The 20,417-nt window shown below is 37.6% G+C and overlaps 1 protein-coding gene across 1 annotated transcript; it reads left to right on the top strand.

The window, feature by feature from the left end:
* Positions 1–7,773: 7,773 nt before the first annotated feature.
* Positions 7,774–11,915, top strand: LOC149208953 (uncharacterized). The gene is made up of 4 exons (XM_089398469.1): positions 7,774–8,326; positions 8,909–9,103; positions 9,262–10,386; positions 10,510–11,915. Exons 1-4 carry the CDS (start codon positions 7,774–7,776, stop codon positions 11,913–11,915), a joined length of 3,279 nt encoding a protein of 1,092 aa, XP_089254595.1.
* Positions 11,916–20,417: the final 8,502 nt, after the last annotated feature.

Here is a 20,417-nt window from a genome sequence, read left to right on the forward strand (position 1 = left end):
TGCCTCGGGAGCTAGTAACATACAGGGGATCATAGTTCATTGCTCATAAAATTTCAACCACGTTGCAAAATTACCATGTTAAATATAGAGTCACTTCTCCTTACCATCCGCAAGCAAATGGGCAGGTGGAAAGCACTAATAAAGTATTAGAGGTTATTTTAACTAAACAATATCTATAAATTGTCGAGATTAGGCTACCAAGCTTCCAGAAGCCTTATGGGCTTATTGGAAAACCTTACGCAATACCATTACCTATTCACCTTATTAACGCATTTTTGGTAAGGAACCCACTCTTCTCATTAAATTCAAAGTCAAGACTATGAAAACTACCAAGGAAGTCAGAAATTTGGACCTCACAGAAGCACAGATACATTGCTTACAACTCAATGAACTAGATGAAATACGTCTTCTTTCTTTACAATGCACTGCCATAACCCAATAGTAGAGAGTTAAATGGAACGATAGGTTGATAAAAAAGAAAAACTTTTAGAAAGGAGATTGGGGCTGTTATATGACTCAAGATTCCAAGACTTTCCAAGTAAACTTCAAACAAGGTGGCTTGGTCCTTACGAAATTACCAAGGTTTATGACAATGGAATGGTATGCCTTACCACAATTGATAATTATGATATTTTGTTCCTTACCAATGGGCATAAGATCTATTTGTACCATCAGTCACTCACCCGAGAATGTTTCCTTCATGAAATTGATAATGACACCAATTTATAGGTTGTAGCTGACCGAGAAATTTTCCCCACAGTCACAACCAGTAAAATTTTCGTCGAGATCTTTGTCTTATCTTGTACATAATGTGAATAATTCTCTTTTGTTATATATATATATATATATATATATATATATATATATATATATATATATATATATATATATATATATATATATATATATAGATGTATAAATAATCGTTAAAAAAATTATTACAGTTGTTGTTTCCTTAGTCACAGTCATTGCTTCCTTAGTCACATTCATTGTTTCCTTAGCCATAGTCATTGTTTCCTCAGTCAAGTTGTTGTCTCCTTAGTTGTAGTCGTTGTTTCCTCAGTCATAGTTGTTGTTTCCTCGATCACAACCAATTTTTCCTTCATTATGTTGTTGTTTCTTTAGTCGTTGTCTTGTTTCCTTTAAATACAATTGTTGATTTTTAACATGCGATTATCATTTCCTAACTTAGTTATATCTTTATTTATTTAGGGCAAGGAACATTTTCTTAGCTTTCTCCTCATATGATGGTGGAAAACTAATTTGTTTTATGGTTATCATTAGATAATCTTTTATGAGAAATCATTATCAGAATTTTGAAATTTCCATGATTTTTAATCCTTTTTAGAATTGTAGAAAAATTATAAAAATACTTATACTGCATTCCTTTCATCACCACTTATGGAATATCTTTTAATTCCAATCCTCCAACAATAAATGACCATAACTTTTTGAGGACAAAATTAACAAGCTAGAAAATTAATTACTATAATACTTCTTACACCATCCCTAACTCTTAAGGAGTTAACATGCCACCCCATTTACTAAGTAATCTATTAATATTAATAAAAATTGTAACTTAACAGAGGATGGGAGTTCTCATCGCAAGCCAACCTACCATGATCGTAGGACCTAGTGGAGTGACATTATTGCTTCTAGTTACCAAGCTAGGATAATGGCCTTTGACCTTAAGTTAAATGACAAGAGGTCTCATCATGTGCCAATTTGTTCACCTCATTAGCTCTAGTAAATGGAATTGTTGTTATCGGGTTACCACGCTAGAATAATGGCCTTCTATAAATACTTGAAAAATGTATACATAATAACAAAATATAAAATTTTCTTTAGTAAATGGGACACTAGCATCTTCAGGCATTAAAAAGTCAACCATGTCGAGGCTATGAACAACTGTTGGCAGCAGAGGACATGCTTGTGGTATTGAAGTAAAATTAAAAATTACAATATAGTTTGGTTGTTTTGTTCCTTCAAAATTAAAAACAAGAACGATTTATTATGGACATTCTTAAAACCTTCCTAGAATGTGGTGATGTTTGGTTCTTTATGAGTATTTCATTATAATTCTACATACTAGAAATATTTTTTTTCTAGAAATTCAACATTCTAAATTAATTTCCCTTCTTTTCTCTAATGATGCACTTGATACAACTATTACTTCCATCCATCTAGTTTTTGTATACATTTCTGCATGCCTTTATTTTTTCTGTTGGAAATAATACTATGAGGGGGGAGGGGTGAATTAGTATTATCAAATCAATAACTTTTTCTTTTCATACTCAGATTTATATATGCTACTTCAATGAAGGTAACTCACGTGTACATGCAACTGTCTTTAAAGCAACTAGCGTATATCCAACAAACTTATGATTAAGTTAATTCATCATATGTTGATCTTTAATCAGTGCATCAGTACTTCATTAACCATATAAATAGTAACCATGTGTAGTAATAACAGAATAAACCATCACACATAAGCAACACACATGAACACCAAGATTTAAGGTGGAAACCCAATGTGGGACAAAAACCACCTGCTGCTGTCTTCTTTTAATATAAGAAAAACTTGTTTACAATCTTGTACTAGTGCAGACTCATACCAGTATGTAGGCACCCACCTGTAGAAGGCTACAACCTTCTCTTGTTCTCCATCTTCTACTAGAAGGGAGCTACAACCCCCTAGCTCTTGTACTAGTTGATCTATTTACTAGTACGTAGGCACCAGCCTACAGAAGGCTCCAACCTTCACTCGTTTTCCAGCTACTACTGGAAGGGAGCTCCAACCCCCTGGCTCTTGTACTAGCTGATCCGTTTGCTAGTACGTAGGTGCCGACCTACAAAAAGCTCCAACCTTCACTCGTTTTCTAGCTGCTACTGGAAGGGAGATCCAACCCCCTGGCTCTTGTACTGGCCAATATGGTTACCAATACGTAGGTGCCGGCCTACAGAAGGCTACGACCTTCTCTCTTCCTCCAGGGACCATGTTTCATAAATTTTCAGATTGGATCCTCCTGGAACACAACACCACAATTTGAAGGCCTTGTTTCATCCAATTTTCATACTGGACCTATCAATAACATTGAAGCTCAAAATCAATCACCACTGCAATACAACCATCAAATACATTTGCATCAACCAATCACTGAAACTCAATCATCAATCTCTGAATCAACCACAACTAAATCAATAACTGAAAACCCATCATCACTGTAGAAAATCACAATCAGTCAATTTGAACATTCAAAGCACTGTCACTAGAATATAGTCACCAGAACACAAAGCAGAACCCAGAACTCGACATTAACAACCAAAACAAACTGCAACTTCAAACATCATATTTCACAATGTATACATTGCTTCGATGTGCCAAACCAGCTTGTATACACACTTTTATCAAAGCGAACCAGCGTACAGATCTGTAAATACTAAATTAAAACATCATAACTATTCCAGACTTTAGTCTACCCAGATCATAACATTTGCAGAATAAAATATGTTGCAGTATTCAGATCTAGACTATCCATGATCAAACCACATAATGATAATACATTTAAGGTTTTATGATCCTGATCCATCATCCATCATCAACCACTTTGGTGCTTCCTTAGTTCAGATCAAGCAAAGTATAAAAAATCCATAACCTGCATATTTGATCTAACTCTTCATAAGATATTCAATACTTGCACACATTGGCCTAATTATCTTCTCCTCCTTATATAGTTTTAGGCCTTTCTCAATACCTTGGACCAAAACCACTTAGGACCAATACCTTGGACCAAATACCTCAGACCAATACCTTGGACCAAATACCTCAGACCAATACCTCAGACCAAATACCTTGGACCAAATACCTCAAACCAATAACTTGGACCAAAACCTTGATTTTCCATCTCATACACATTTTTCCTTCTGTGAAAGTGTGTGTATACATATACGCTCCTTTTGTTTTGTTAACCTACGTGTATATGCTGCTTGGAAAAAGTGAACCAACGCATACTTCTTAAACCACTCTATTTCTTCAATCTCTGGAGTCTGATTTGTAATCCTTTATTGTTAACCTATTGCACTGTGAACTTTCATTTATGTGAGTTGCCATCAAGGATGACACCTATATCATAATGCCAACATTTTCTACATCCTCCACTGGTCTTAATAAATTGTTCTATCATTATTGCATATGAGTAGTAAAAATTTTAATCATTTCCTCATGTGTCATAGATATACCACATTTTTCCTTTTGATGCCCACTTTACTACACAACATCAATACACTGTTATCCTTGAAATGTGCAAAATCTGCCATCTTGTCAAACTTTGATTAATGGCTATAGACGACCTTTACTCTTATTGGGGGGGAATTTTTCACTAACCTACGAATGCCATTCACATTTTTTAATACCATTGCATGTCTTCAAAACCGCTATACTCTGTACAAGCTTACTGTCATTCTACATTGTGAATTATGTTGTTTCCAATTGCAAGACCGCATCCTGTTGAACAATTAACAATTGGTGGGCATTTAATCTGATACGAACCCACACAATTACAAGTTTTAGAATAGGTACACCACATTTTAATTCAAGTTGGATGGATAGAGTATTTTGAATGGTTACAAGGGTTCAACAATGAGGTGGCATTGGAATTTACAAAGAGTTTGGACAACAACACAATAGTGGTGAGAAATGTATAGGTACAAGTAAGTGAAATTAAAATAGAGAAAGTGATAGGGTTTTCAATGGAAGGAGAAAAGTGGTATGAGATACACACATCTCTTCAGAATGTGACCCTTCTATTCTTAAATCTTGGCAAAGAATTGATCAAAAAAGGGAAGGGGTATAACCCCAATTCATTACTTGAGCCATGGAAGGAAATAACAGGGATTTTCCAGCGATACATCACCTATGATGGAAGGTACGATGTGGTAAGGGGGCATCATCTCAAACTCATGGCATTCCTAAGGCAAAAGGTAACTCTAAACCTTCTATATTTTCTTAATTCAGTATTGCATGAGACTGCTACTAGATTAAGGAGGTACAAGGACCAAGCTTTAGTTGTAAGTCACCATGGACTCATCAAGTTATTAGTCATAAGAAGTCTTAACCAAGTTCAACATACTTGGGAAGGGTTCCTTGGAAACCTTGATGTTGGTTAAGAGATACCCCCAGAAAATGAAACAATTGTTGGAACATCTAGGGACATTCCAGTTAGTAATGAGAAGCGAGAGGAAGACAATGAGGAAAACTTAAATGAAACTCTCATGACATAAAATATTTCATGATAAGTTGTACAAATTATGAAACCTCAAAAACTCAACATAGTGGAGAAAAGAATGGCATCAGTTCTAACTTCAATTCCTAAGAGAAGAAGGAGGTCCACTAGACTTGTGAAGCAGGGTCAAAGTTCTTTGAACCCTCTTGAGCAGCTAACAAAATAAAATTCATCTCAAAATGTATCAACTTCAGATTAGATGGAGTTGGAAGCAACAATAGCCTAAGAACTAGATGGGCTAGAGAGTTTATTAAATACTACAAATTTCGGAAAGCCACGACCACTTCAATAGAAGAACTTGTAGTCCATTATAATAGTCCTTTGGACAAGGGGGCTTCACCAACTTTTCCAGCTGTAACTTCTCCTATCAATTCTGCAGCTATTGTTATCATGGATTTAGATAATGATCCTGAAGTTGTTTCATCACAAGGGTGTTCCAAAGACTCTATTGCTACTCTACTAGAGCCTTCCTCTCTGGAGGGAATGGCTCCAATGTATTTTGAATTTTTTATTGATGAAGAATGAGATGTTAGCATTTGGTTTTTAGCTAAGCCTTAAATTAAATTTTCTGATAAGGACCCTCTGGAACCTGGTACTAATATAACAAAAAATGGAAGTGGATATTTTTTTTCAGAACCCTACACAGGGAAAAGAAGATGTAGCAAGAAGGGGGTTAGGGTTTGAAAGCCTAGGGTTTTTAGAGCCTGAGGAGGACGGGAGTGGGCGACGGGGAAATAACAGAAGGGTTAAACGGGAGCAGGAGATAATCTTTGCGAGGTTAGAATACGAAGGAAGGGCGAAATAAAGATAGTCGGGACTGAAGGAACCCATGGAAGGAAAACAGGGGAGGGGAGAGATCCCCTCCTTCAAGAATGTAATAGCAGGCGAAGCAAGCGGGAGCAGACTGCAAGCAGCTCAGAAGGAGAATAGCGGAGATGCGCCAGTACCGGGGAACCGATGGCAAGCAAAAATCGAAGGCAGATGCTTACCCAGAGCACAAAAGAGACCAAGGTACATAATACCAAATAATAAACTCGAAGACTATAGATGCTATATGAGAGACCATGCTTTGATTTGCAAGTTTGTTGGGTTTTGGCCATCTGAAAAGGATTTAACAAGATGGATACAACAAAGGTGGAAGCCAAAAGGGCATATAGATTTAAAACTGGGAGCAAAAGGTTTTTTCACAGTCATTTTTGTAAACCTAGAAGATAAGGAAAGAACCTTTGAAGAAGGGCCATACTTTATGAATAACGCGGGCTTATTCATGAGGCATTGGGAGGATAGGTATAACCCGGATAATGAGAAATTGTTAGCAGCACCCATCTGGGTCAGATTATTCGGATTACCAATGGAGTTCTGGGACCCTGATATTCTGGAAGGGATTGGTAATTCAATCGGAAATTTTGTTAAGGTTGCTGAGTCAACAAAGAGGGGAAAGTATACTTCGTATGCAAGGATATGCGTATACATGAATATAGCAGAGCCACTGCTGGAGTATATAGAGCTAGAATACCATGACGAAATATGGCAGCAACCAATCGATTATGAGCACATTCCCTTTAGGTGCAGAATATGCCACGAGTATGGACATCGATATAGGAAATTCCCTTTAAACAAAGAAACGGAAATAGCAAGGACACAGGTTGAAGAACAAAGGAGAACAAAAGGAGCGGATACTGGGGATGAGGGCTTTCAGGAGGTCCAAAGGAGGAAAAAACCAGGCAAGGAAGGAATAAGGATCCAACAGAAGGGGAAATCTATAGTAGTCGAAAACCAAAACAAATTTCAGGTCCTCCAAGTTGAGGAAGAAGAAAACGAGGGAGAAAGGAAAGAACAGGAAGATAATGAGAATGAACCAATGGAAATTATAAAAGAGACAAAAGAACAGGGCATAACTCAGAACAGGGAGATGGAAGAAGAGATGGGAGAAAGTCAGGGGAATACAACAGAGCAAACGCAGATGGGAACAAACTCTCAAAAGGATAATGGGAATGAAGAAGAAAGAATTATGAAAAAATTGCTCTAGGAATGGAAAAATTTAGATGAGAGATTTATCCCGGAAAAACAGAAACAATTATACAAAGAAACATTCCAGAAATATAAGGAGAAGAAAGGTAGCACCTCAGAGATTCAAATGGATCTAGCAGGGACGCAAGGGAGCCAGAGCCTGGGAATGGACAGTACTGGCAAGGGGGGCAGAAAGAGAGGAAGGAGAACATTAAATGAAACCATACAAGCAGTCGGAGAAATATTGGTAAATTCAGGAAGGGTTATACCTCTATTAGAGGTATTTCAACAACCACCAAAGAAGTTATAAATGATAGTCACGAGTTGGAATATCAGAGGGCTAAATAGTAAGGGAAAGCAGAGGTATTTAAAGGAAAGACTGAAGAAAGATAAACCGAGCATAATGATAATCCAGGAAACGAAAATCAGGCATCAACAGATGGTAGAAATTATGAAAAGAAATAAACTACAATATGAGGTAATGGCTCAAGATGCGGATGGAACAGCAGGGGGTCTGGCAATCCTCTGGAACCCTGAGGAGGTATTATTTGAAAATTGGATCAGCTTCCCCAGAATCCTCACAGGCCTGTTCAGATTGATAGGATCAGAGGAGCGAATACTCATTTCAGGAGTCTATGGACCGCATATCCCAAGAGAACGGAAGAACTTTCTCAAGGATATGCAAGCTATTAGAAGAATTCTCCCTGGAACACTGTGGATAGTAGGAGGAGATTTTAATATGATTAGAACGATAGACGAAAAGAAAGGTGGCTTAAGGAGACCGGATCAGAACATGGAGGAGTTTAATGAGATGATCACAGAACAGAGGCTGGTGGATATACCTACAACTAATGGAGTACACACTTGGAACAATAGGAGGGGAGGAAGAAATCAAATTGCTTCTAGATTAGACAGGTTCCTTCTATCGGAACAAATTTTGAACCGGGATGTATTTATAGAAGCTAAAATTCTGCCGGCTTTAGGCTCGGACCACTGGCCGATCAGATTGGAAATCGATATCAAGAAGAACACTGGTAAGAAACCATTCAGATTCGAGGCATTCTGGCTTAGAAACCCTCAATTCTTACACAAAATAGAAGAATGGTGGACCCAGAGTAAAGTGAAAGGGAATGGGAAGATGCATACTATCCATCTGAAACTCAAAGAACTCAAAGGGAAAATAAAAAAATGGAATAAGGAAGAGTTTGGGAACATCATGGAGGAAAAACAAAAATTAGAGAAAGAAATGGAGGAAATACAACAAAAAATAATTCTAGAAGGGAGGGACGAGGAAAGAAGCAAAGAGGAAGGAAGAATAATAGGCCAACTTGAAGAAAGAAGGAAACAGGAAGAGATCCTGTGGACACAAAAATCTAGGATAAACTGGTTACGCGAAGGAGAAAGAAACACTAAGTTTTTCCATCAAGCCATGATCCAGCACAGACAAAGGAATAAGATCTTCTCCATTAAAAATGAAGAGGGGGAAAGGATAGTAGAAAAAGAAGCAATTGAGAAAATATTGGTGGAACACCACAAAGAGATACTCACAGAACCACAAAAAGACCGGGGATTAGCCATAGAATGCATCTGTAAGGAAATCCCTAAAATAATAACAGATGAGAAGAATAAGGCTTTGATGAGGGCAGTTACTTTAGAAGGGGTGGAAGAAATTGTGATGGATATGAGTAAGAACAAAACTCTAGGACCTGATGGATATACCATGGAGTTTTATCAAGCAGGGTGGCACTTTCTCGGCAAAGAAGTCTTGGAGGTAGTAGAGGAATCACGAATGAAGCAAAAGGTATGGCCAGGTATCAATTCGACCTTTATCACCTTGATCCCCAAGAGTGATAATCTAAAACTGTTCAAGGTTTCCACCCAATAGCCCTATGCAATGTTATATACAAAATCTTAGCCACTTTGATAGCAAAAAGATTAAAGCCTTTACTTCCGAATATAATTTCACCAGAGCAAACTGGATTTGTGGAGGGGCGACAAATTCTTGATGGGTTAGTAGTATCACAGGAAATGATACACTCACTAAAACAGAAAAAGCAGAAAGGAATGATGATGAAGCTGGACTTGTCAAAAGCCTATGATCGTTTAAGCTGGAAATACCTCAGAGCGGTTCTTGGAGCCTATGGTTTTAGCAGCAGGTGGATAGAGTGGGTATACAGCATGATATCGACCCCGAACTTCTCAATATTATTAAATGGGGTTCCTACGGCAACCTTTAGAGCTACTAGAGGAATTAGGCAAGGGGATCCTATTTCTCCATTCCTATTCATAATGGCAGCAGAAGGTCTCAGAAGATACTTCAAAAAGGAGTTGAGGGAAAAGAAAATCAAAGGCTTAAAGCTGTGGGGAAACAATTTGCCTATCACTCACCAGCAGTTTGTTGACGATATTATGCTATTCTGTGAGGTCTCAGTAAAAGAGGTGAGGAGCATTAAAAGAATTCTAGAGATGTTTATGGAAGCATCGGGTATGGAGATTAACAAAGAAAAATCATGCACCTTCATATTCAATACTCCAGAATCAATCAAGGCTCATCTGACCAGAATTTTAGGATTCAGGCAGGGGGAACTTCCTATAAAGTACCTGGGGAATCATCTAGATACAAATGCCACACGAATGAAAAACTGGCATAATACTCTAGATAAAATAAAGAACAAATTGGCTAGCTGGTCATTCAGATCTCTGAACATTGCTAGCAGAATCGTCCTACTGAAATCTGTCCTTCAAGCGATACCTATTTACTCCTTATCCATTATGGCAGCACCCAAAGGGGTGTGCACAAAAATGAAAGAAATATTCGGAAAATTCATCTGGGGAGGTCCAAGTCAACAAAGGAAATGGGCTCTGGTCTCGTGGGAAAATATAATGAAAAGAAAAGAGGAAGGGGGTCTAGGTCTGGGAGACCCAGAGACACTAAATAAGGTGCTTGGAGCAAAACTATGGTGGCGGTGGATGCAAGGGGGAAATGATCTATGGAAGAGAATCTGGACTCAGAAATATAATATGCCTGCAACAACGGCAGAAAGACTGAGAGCTGAAGAAATCCCAAAAGGATCTTCAATCTGGGAGTTGGCAAGTTAGAATAGGCATATAGTAAATAATCATGCCTTCTGGGAGATACGCGAAGGAAGCAGTGCCAGATTCTGGGAGGAGAGGTGGAAACAAAGAGATAAATTGATCGAGATACAAAATTTGCAAGAATTACAACAAAAAGCGATCAGGGCAGGACGGGAATATGTGAGAGACTATTGGAAAGAAGGAGAAACCAATGAAATATGGAGAGTATGGAGAAAGCCAGCAGAGTGGGATGAAGACATAAATCAAGAGCTGGGGAAAATATATACCAAAGAGTTAGAATCAAGGAAGATAAAAGCGAGATCAGGGGTGGATATTCTCAGATGGGGAAAAGCAATGAAAGGAACCTTTACAGTAAAAGAAGCCTACTATTTGACAAGGTATCAAGAAAGGGAGGAAGAAACTACAGATTGGAGAATTATTTGGGACAGTAAGTGGTGGCCGAAGATAACAATATTCGCTTGGTTAGTGAGCAAAGAACGAATCCTAACATGGGACAAAATACAGAAAAGGGGTTTCTATGGACCATCGAGATGTCGTCTCTGTAATAAAGGAATTGAAACCCAGGAGCATACATTGAATAATTGTCCATACGCCCGAATTCTATGGGAGGAGATTAGAACACTCTTTGGAAAGTCAAATAGAGACCCCAACAACATTAAAAATACCATACTGCAATGGGGCAAAGGACAATTCTCCTACAAGGTGGTGAGGAGAATTTGGAAATTGTCAATAGGTTTTGTGATATGGTCTCTGTGGAAGGAACGTAATAGAAGGATCTTTAGGGATAAAAGCAACCAACCTGCAAGAATTTGGGAGGAAATTTGTAAATCTATAAAAGAAACTATTTTGACTGAGGCCTGGGATGAGGAGGATTGGAAAACAAACCAGGAGGAAAGGACAATAGTATCTAAATTAAATTTGGGATATGACATGATCTATCCCAGAAAAGAGAATCGGCAGAGAACTCAAATTCAGAGTCCTAACCAGTTCAGATACCCCGGAGAGAATTTCATCAAGCTGAACTTTGACGGGGCTTCCAAAGGAAACCCAGGGCCGGCAGGCTTTGGGGGAATCTTTAGAGACAGTGAGGAAAACACAAGATGGGTGTATGCGGAATGGGGAGGAGAAATGACTAACAACGAAGCAGAGTTATGGGCGGTGCATCAAGGATTAAGGATAGCAGTGAGGAACAGATACATGAATTTGGAGATAGAAGGCGACTCACAGGTAACAATAGAGATGCTCCGTAAACTTAATGATGGGAGGAGCTGGGAGCAGGTTGCTAGGAGCTGGAGGACAGCTGGGATTATCCAAGATGTGGCAGAATTACTAAAGAGAATAGATTACAAAATTATTAACCACGTTAGACGAAAAGGAAACAAGGCAGCAGACCTGTTGGCTAACTGGGGGAGTAAGGATCCGGAAAAAAGAATGGACAACAGTTGGACCACAATAGAGAATAACCCGAGATGGGCAGAGCTTAAAAACATAATTACCCAAGACCATAATGAATATGCAACTAGATAAAGACGACAACAAGCGACTCCTGATCGGGATGTTAATGGCGGCGTATAGGACAATAATTGCAGAGCAGGTAAGGGAGCACGACAGAGCAGGAGAGTTGCAGGTAATGATGATCAAGGACAATTGGTTCATCATAAGGGATATCATCTCAAGGTAAGCGGATGATAGAATTACGATGGAGGAGGTTGGAACTATTAGGATGTCAGAGATTGGACAAGAGTATGACAATACAGAGAGAAGGCGAAGAGAGGCGAGTAGGGAGGTGGACAATAAGTGGCAAAAGAAGAAGGTAAATAAAATAGAAAGTAGGTGGAGGAGATGGCGGCATAAGAAAGGTTCATGCAGCCGGTTGAGGCAAACTAGCATTGAAGTGTCAAAGACAGAGCGAAGAAACAAGGAGGCTAGGGACCTGGAAGGGAGTACAGCAGGGCAAAGGAGGTTGAAAAAACAAAGAGCCAACACGACAATGGAGAAAAGAATGGCTACGAGGAGAAGGATGAGGAGTGATGAAGAGGGAGGAAGCCGAGGTCGAGGAGACGAAGGGAAAAAAGGGAAAGGAATAATGGAAGAAGCCACAGCTAAGGAAATACTCACGGTTCAAGACGACTCAGAGGAGGATGTTGAAATGTTTGACTCGGACGGAGAGGAAGGAGAACCAAGGTGTGCATGGACAAGCCGGGTGGCAGAGGCAGGGAGGTTTAATGACCAGGGTAGCAGGGAAGAAGCTGCCCGGGGTAATCGGGAACAAGAAGGAGAAGGGGTATTCGGAAGCCCAACATGAGAGAAAAGAAGGGGAGGCAGAGGAAGCTATAGGAGAAGGGGAGGCGCAGGAGGGAGACGCGGGCAATATAGATGAGGGGGAAAGGACCGGCTAGAAACAGGGAAGAACGCGCAACAGGATCAGTTAGGAAAACAAGGAAATCCATAGGGAAGAAAGTTCAGTTAGCCGAACGGGCCTACTGTGAAAACACTAACCACAATATCAGAAAGATTATTCAGCAGCTAGAAGAGGAGGCAATTCAGGGGCAATCAGACTCAGAATTGGAAGACTGGGAATATCTCCTCCCGAACCTAGGCAATACACGAGGACGCATGACATTATATAAGCAGACCCTTCATGTCTACTGGGTTATGAAGAGACTGCTAGCTAAGGAAATGGAACAAGTAGCCATGGAAATGGCTGAATTATCTCAGGGAATTCCAAATCTGAAGAAGGAGTTACGGAACATTCAAATCACCTTGTTAATGCAGGATAAGAAGATAGAAGAAATACAGCAGCAGTTAAAAACCAGCAGTCCCGGTATCAAGAAAGAGATGGAGCAGCAGGCAGGCACAGTGGACCAGCAGATGAAGACATGCTAATTAGAGGTTTTTTAAAAATCTTTTTGGATTGTAGTTAGTTAACTGTAGCGTCTTTTTGTAATACAGAATGCAGACAAGAAACTATGATAATCTCTATGCATGTTTAGTTTATAAAGCATGGACAGACATAATCAGGACTTTTTATTTTTGGATGGCCATTAAAAACTTAAGGTGGCCAATAAACCCGGTTTCCCCTCGGGGTGGGTTGAGGTCACCACAATTATGTAGTGGTTTCAATTCGAATTAATAGAAAAAGAAGGTCTCTCCCTAGCTTACAAAAAAAAAATATAACGAGAAATGGAAGTTGAAAAGTTACCAACAGTCAAACCCACTCAGGAAATTATTACCGAAGAAGCCGAAATAGTAGTTGTTGTTTCCTCCCCAGCAACCTTGGCTAGCAGTCCTTTTCATATGACCATAGGTACTAAAGTTGGGAGAAAGAAAGGAAAAATAAAAATTCAGAAGGAAATTGATAAATTAAATGAAGAAAATAAGAGGCTGCAAATGAAATTACAACAACTAAATAATTTGTTACATGGTAGCAATCAGCTTCATGAAGATTATGTGAAGGAGCCTAAAAGAAAATAGAAAAATCAGGAAATGGAAGCCTAGTTTGATGTTATATTTCTCTGTAATGAATCCAACACTCAGACAAACTTTGTTCTTATTGTTTCTGAAGTAGGAACCTAGATTAAAATTGAGGTACAAGCAATGGACATTCCTCCTACACTTTTTGAACTAGGAATTCCAACTAATCTGCCATTTACTTTAGTGGCAGAGAGGTACAAACGGAAGAGGTGCCTCCCTATACTCCCTTGATTATAGAAGCCTCCATTAGAGTCCTGCATAAAACTATGGAGGAACAACAACAAACCATAACAAGATATCAGGGAGAAGTAGTGCCTTGGAGGGAACATCAAGAGCTGCTCCAATGATTTAAAGCATTGACAACAATAGAAGACGAGACCTATGCACAATTAAGAGCATCTGAAAAGGAAGTCCAAGATTTAAAGGACCGCCTTAAGAAATTTGCAAAGAAAATGAAGGAAATTTTCTCTATTTATTCAGATGCCTTGGCATGCAGGTCCCCAGCCCGGAATTATGCTTTATATTTGCTTGAGCAATATTTGTTGCTTAAAGTGAAAGCAATACAATCTGGACAACCACATGAGTTCAAAATGTACTGGATTTTATTTCTATTTTTTGAAAATAGGATGAGTATACACAGTATTTTCTGTGTGAGTTGTATATGCATAACTTCTTTTTAGAAGAGCAGGTAGAAGAAAATCCTATCCCTTTCATTGGAGATATTCAATTTCAGGATTTTATATCATTTTCCAGGAACCAGGTTAAGTGGGAAAAGGCTTATCATACCTTCCAGAGGCGAGAACATGGCCTTGATCTTTGGGTTAGAGGGGAACCTAATAACCCCTTTTGCACATAGATTCATCATAACATTTTCATACAGAAACCTGGTGTTTCTCCTGCACTTGTACAAACCCAATATGATGTCTTTCACTCAGGAATGGAATATTTGGAAGACATCAGAGATGAGGCTCTTTGTGGAGCCAAGGAAAGATGGTAGGCATCACCTAATGAAGTCAAGAATAGAAAACCTTTTGGTTATCACAACTTTCAGTATGCTATGGCTAGAATAGAAGACTATGTTCACTTGGTGTTGGAAAGAGGTAGCCACTGGATAGGATGAAAGTATCGATGCCCCATGATCTAGTGTCCCCAATCATTTTATAAATATGATTATGACTTATCAGAAGCAGGTAATTTAGTGGATTTTGAAGAGCTCCAAAAAATAAATGGGTTCAGGAATAGAGGAGAAGAAGCTTATGAAGCTTACTCCTTGACTATCCTACATGTTAATAATTTATTTGCATGAGGTCATGCAAAAAGGTTAGTTGGGGGTGATGTTGGGCCTCATATTTGTCATATTTTCCTTGCCTTATTTCTCAATTTTCATATCATTTTCTAAAGTCTTTTGTGAAATTAAGTTATGGTAATTAGTATAGTAGGGACTTTAGTAGTATTATATATGCATTTATCATTTTATTATTTTCTGAATGAATTCGATCAATAAAGTGCTATTTCCTAACGAACAGATCCTCATTATTGGACAAGAATCTATTGACACATTGATATTTGATGTTGTTTCCTGGAATGGTCAGAGGATATCGTGTAAGCCTCAAGCTGTTACACCCTATTTGGAATGAATTAGTTGAGGATGACCTCTCAACTTGGCTTTTCAGGCACATTAAGATCTTTCGCTCATTATTAAAAATAGATTCTCTGATCTTTATCTTTTACTGTTACGATATAAAAATTGGTGTTGAACCTCGAAAGGGGTTGTTCAAGTTGTAATATTATTTTTTGACACAAGCTCAGACTTGTGATTACATTAATTGTAACTGGTTTCTCTGCAATTTGAATGGAAGTATTTATTACTCTTACTGTGTTGATTTTCCCGCAAGGCAGTTCGATTCCGGATTTGGGCCTGATCCTGGAAACAACATTGTCTTCTCTTGTATCATTAAAATTAGCGTTTGATTTCTCTGTTCCAGCTATTTCCATTTGCGTAATTATTTTTAATTTCTCGTTGTTGATTTTTTAAATTGAATGCTCTATCTTGAATCAGGTTTATTGGAATTGTTATAGAGTAGACTTGTTGTGGTTAATCCGTTAAGAGGCAGTGTTCCTTTCTTCTATTTCTTGTAGATTATCATAGATTTTTATTTCGTTTGTTCAATTGTTGTTAGATAGTATGATTTTGTAGTGTTTTCCTTTTACTCTATAGTTGTTGTTCCCTAAGAAACAACTTGCTTCTCAGTATGTTTTCTTTTGTTGTTTCCTTTAGAAGCCTATAGAAGTTAATGATTTGAATAGTTTGCGATAATTAGAGATTGCATCTTGAGTCGATTTCTTTAAATATTGTAGTCTTTCTTTTCAATAGGATCATAACAACTAGTCATATTTGCATTCCTCTTGCAAAAATAGTGTTGATAACCTTGAAATAGAAAAATGAAACCTTGGGTTGATGAATTAATGTGTAGCAGTTAGTTGGTCCTTTTTAGGAATGATTAATTGTCCAAACACCTATAGTGGAATTTCTAGTTTCCATATCTCCAACCACATATGCATCTATAAATCCTTCAAGCACATTCTTATTATGACCAAGACATAAAAAGTAATGAATAGTACCCTTGGGACACCTCAAAATCCATTTTACTTCTTGCCAATGTTGTTTTCCTGGATTAGAAAGGAACCTGCTCACTACTCCCATTGGATATGTAATATTTCTTCATGTGCATACCATGGCATACATCAAGTTACCAAATGTTGAATAATAACGGATATTACTCATTTCTTCCTTCTCCTTGTCATCATTAGGACATAACTCAGTACTCAACTTGAAGTGAGTTGCAAGGGGTGTACCAATTGGCTTGGCCTCCTCACGTCAAGCACTATCTTGATATATTTTTCTTGTGACAACCACAACCTTTTTTTTTTCCTTTCATGTATGATCCTCATGCCCAATATTTGTTGTTTTGGACCCAAATCATTAATTGCAAATTTTCTACCCAAATCATTCTTCAACCTATTGATCATATTCTTATCATGCCCAACAATTAACATGTCATCCACATATATCAATAATATGATATACTTCCCTTGATCATACCTCTTGATATGGACACAATGGTCAACTTCCAACATGTGAAAACCATGTTCCAACATGAATGAATCAAATTTCTTATACCATTGTTGAGGTTCCTATTTCAACCCATAGATGCTTTTCTTGAACCTGTAAATTATGACTTCTTTGCCTATTTCTATGAAGCCTTCCGGTTGCTGCGTATAAATTTCTTCTTCTAATTCACCATGAAGGAAAACAATTTTTACATCTAATTGTTCACATTCTAAGTCTAAAGAAGCAACACGGCCAAGAATGAATCTAATGGATCACATTTTGACAACAGGTGAAAAAATCTCAGTGAATTCAAAACCTTATTTTTGGGCGAATACTTTCACCACCAGCCTCGCTTTATACCTCTCCTTCTTTTTGTCACCTTAATGCTTAATATTGTAAACCCATTTGTTTTTTAGAGCCTTTCTCCATTTTGGGAGATTTACCAATTCCAAAGTTTTATTTTCCAGCAAAGAGTTCATTTCATCCTCCATTGCTTTCTTCCATTATTTACTGTGTTCAACTTTACAAGCCTCTTGAAAACAATTAGGCTCACCTTCATTAGTTAATAGGATATATTTTGAAGGAGGATACCTTTGTGAAGGCTTATGAGGCCTAGAATATCTGTGAACCAACTATGGTGGCACATTATCAGGTTGTATCTCCTATAAAGGTTCTTGTAAGATTCCTTCTTCTTGATTTTCATCAATTTCCCCTTGTTTTCCTCCTTGCTCTTGAATTTGTCGTCCATTTTCTTGCATTGGTGGGATGTTTTCTTGCTTCTATTAAAGCCTATCAATAACTTTCTTGACCTACACCTCACCTATAGGCCTCTTAAACATATCTGACTCATTCAATATAACATCCCTCCTTCTAATAATTTTATATTTGACTAGATCCCATAGACGATAACAAAATTCTTCATCTACATATCCCAGAAGAATGCGTTTTATAGATTTATCATCTAGCTTAGTTCTGTTTTCTTTGGGAATATGGACAAATGCTTCACATCCACATATTTTCAAATGAGTATAATTAAATTTCTTACAATTCTAAACTTCTTCAGGGATGCTTCTATCCAAGCCTGTAGTTGGAGCGATTTATAAGATAGCAAGTTTTCCATGTAGTCTCTACCGATAAATGCTTCTCCAAACCAGAATTTAACAACATACTCCTCACTTTCTCCATAATGGTGTGATTCATCCTTTCTGAAACACAATTTTGTTGAGGAGTACTAGGCACAGTCTTCTCATGCTTTATGCCAAAGCTGTTAAAATATTCCTTAGATGCATCTGAGCAATATTCTCCACCATTATATGTTCTTAGGTACTTAAGCAATTTTTTAGTATCTCTTTCAACAACAACATGAAATTTTTGAAATATTTCAAACAATTCACTTTTAATTTTCATAGGGTAGGCCCAAACCTTCTTGGATGCATCATCTATAAATGTTAAAATATATGATGCTCCTCTTAATGACTTGATTTTAACAGGCCCAAACACATCTGAGTGTGTCAATGCTAGCAAATTTTTCTTTTTGCCATGGTCGCCTCTAAGGAATGAAGCCCTTTTTTGTCTACCATATATACAATGCTCACAAAGATCAATATTATAGGATTTCAAACCTGCCAGTAAATTCTTACCAAGAAGTATTTTTAAGGCTTTCTCACTCATGTGACCCAAGCGCTTATGCCACAAATCTGTTGAATTTCCTTCTTTTGTGATAGCAACCAAATATGATATCCCTATCATTTCCTTCATTGTATATAATGTTCCTGTCTTGGGTCCTCTGGCCATGCCCAATGATCCTTTACTAATTTTCCAGCCTCCTTTTCCAAAGCTTGTGGAATAGCCTTCATCATCCATTCATCCCATACAGATCAAACTCACACGCATTTTTGGTACATGCCTGGCATGTTTCAATAATATATCTTGTCCATCCCTTATCTTGATCTAGACATCTCCCACTCCAATAATATTGCAAAAATGATTATTCCACAGATGCACTCTATCGTAATCACCAGGATTACATGTAACAAAACTATCTTTTCATGGGGTTACATGGTGAGATTCCCCAGAGTCAAAGATCCAATCAAAGCTACCGCTATATGTATATAAACATGCATCCTCTATTGAAATAGTAAATAACACATCAGCATCTGTGACTACAACAATATTCTGAACTTCGTTTGTGTTGGATTACTTGTGATTCGTATTGGTCAGTCTCTGATCCTTTTTTCCTTTCTTCTAGACTCGACATTATTTCTTCATGTGACCGAGTTTTCCATAATGAAAGTAGATGATCTTTCCACTCCTTGATTTTTATCATCCTCTCGATCTTTATCGCCCTTGTTAGCCTTGATCAATTATCCTACCATGATCAGCTACAACTAGAGCTTCTCCTCCCTGGTTTTCCATAATTTACTTGCATCATAGCTCTTCATTCATTAAAGTATTGCTGACATCATCAAACTTCAGGGTCCCTGTAGGTGTTGAAGTGCTCATAGCTACAATTAAAATTTTCCATCCATCTGGCATAGAACACATTAACAAGATAGCTCTACTTTCATCATCTCGAATGATTTTAATAGAGGCAAGCTAACTAGTAATAATATTGAATTCATTCAAGTGCTCAGCAACTAAAGCACCCGCCTTCATCTTGATATTGTAAAGCTTCTTCCATCGTTTCTTCATACACATTGAAATACACATTCTTTGCTAGAAATTGGAAGATTGTAGCAATCACCTTTCTATCGAGCTTATTCCATTCTTAATCTGTCATCAGAATTGACAAACATTGATCTTTTAAAATCAATATATCCTCCATCTGTGATTTCCATAGGGAAAAAATATCCCCGCTCCATTTCTCCATTTCATTTATTTTTTTTGTCTCCATTCTAATTAATGCCCCAAAAATCAAACTCCTCTTACAAAATAAGACTTTAATTATTGCACCTTTTTAAAAAAAATTTCCAAAAATTCAACCTCCTTTAAGAATTTCATTTAACAAAATATCATAATAATAAAACATATATAAATATATATGTTTCATATGAATTATAAAATGTATATAATTATAAAGCATACTCCCATGTTTCCAAAAACATATACCAAGTTGAGAACATATGACAAAACCCAAAGCTAATGATGCTTATCACAAAACCCAAAGCGAATATATGAAATTTATTAAGTCTTATTATTAGAAAGATCTCGGCTCTCCAATTTTATTTTGTTTTCTTACGTTTGTCCTTCTTGATGGTTTCTACATTGATCGATGTCACAATCTCCTGCATAACCTCCTAGACCTTTTCGAAGGCTTCTACTGCTGCTTCATTGATAGCAAAGAACACCTTATCGAAGTATTCACTGCGAGAGTGGGTATTGGTGCCCACCAGCAATGAAGTCCCCAACTCGAATCTCACAAACTCATACAACAAATAGGATCG

The sequence above is a fragment of the Pinus tabuliformis genome, chromosome 1_2 (assembly GCF_031772625.1).
Source record: "Pinus tabuliformis cultivar Carrire ecotype Pingquan chromosome 1_2, CPIR1, whole genome shotgun sequence".
Taxonomy (NCBI): domain Eukaryota; kingdom Viridiplantae; phylum Streptophyta; class Pinopsida; order Pinales; family Pinaceae; genus Pinus; species Pinus tabuliformis.

Coding starts and splice junctions, on each gene's coding strand:
- LOC149208953 (XM_089398469.1), top strand. CDS start 7,774: ATGGCTCAAGATGCGGATGGAACAGCAGGGGGTCTGGCAATCCTCTGG. Junction 9,104..9,261: donor GAAGCAAAAGGTATGGCCAG/GTATCAATTCGA, acceptor TAATTTCACCAG/AGCAAACTGGATTTGTGGAG. Junction 10,387..10,509: donor TTCAATCTGGGAGTTGGCAA/GTTAGAATAGGC, acceptor AAAATTTGCAAG/AATTACAACAAAAAGCGATC.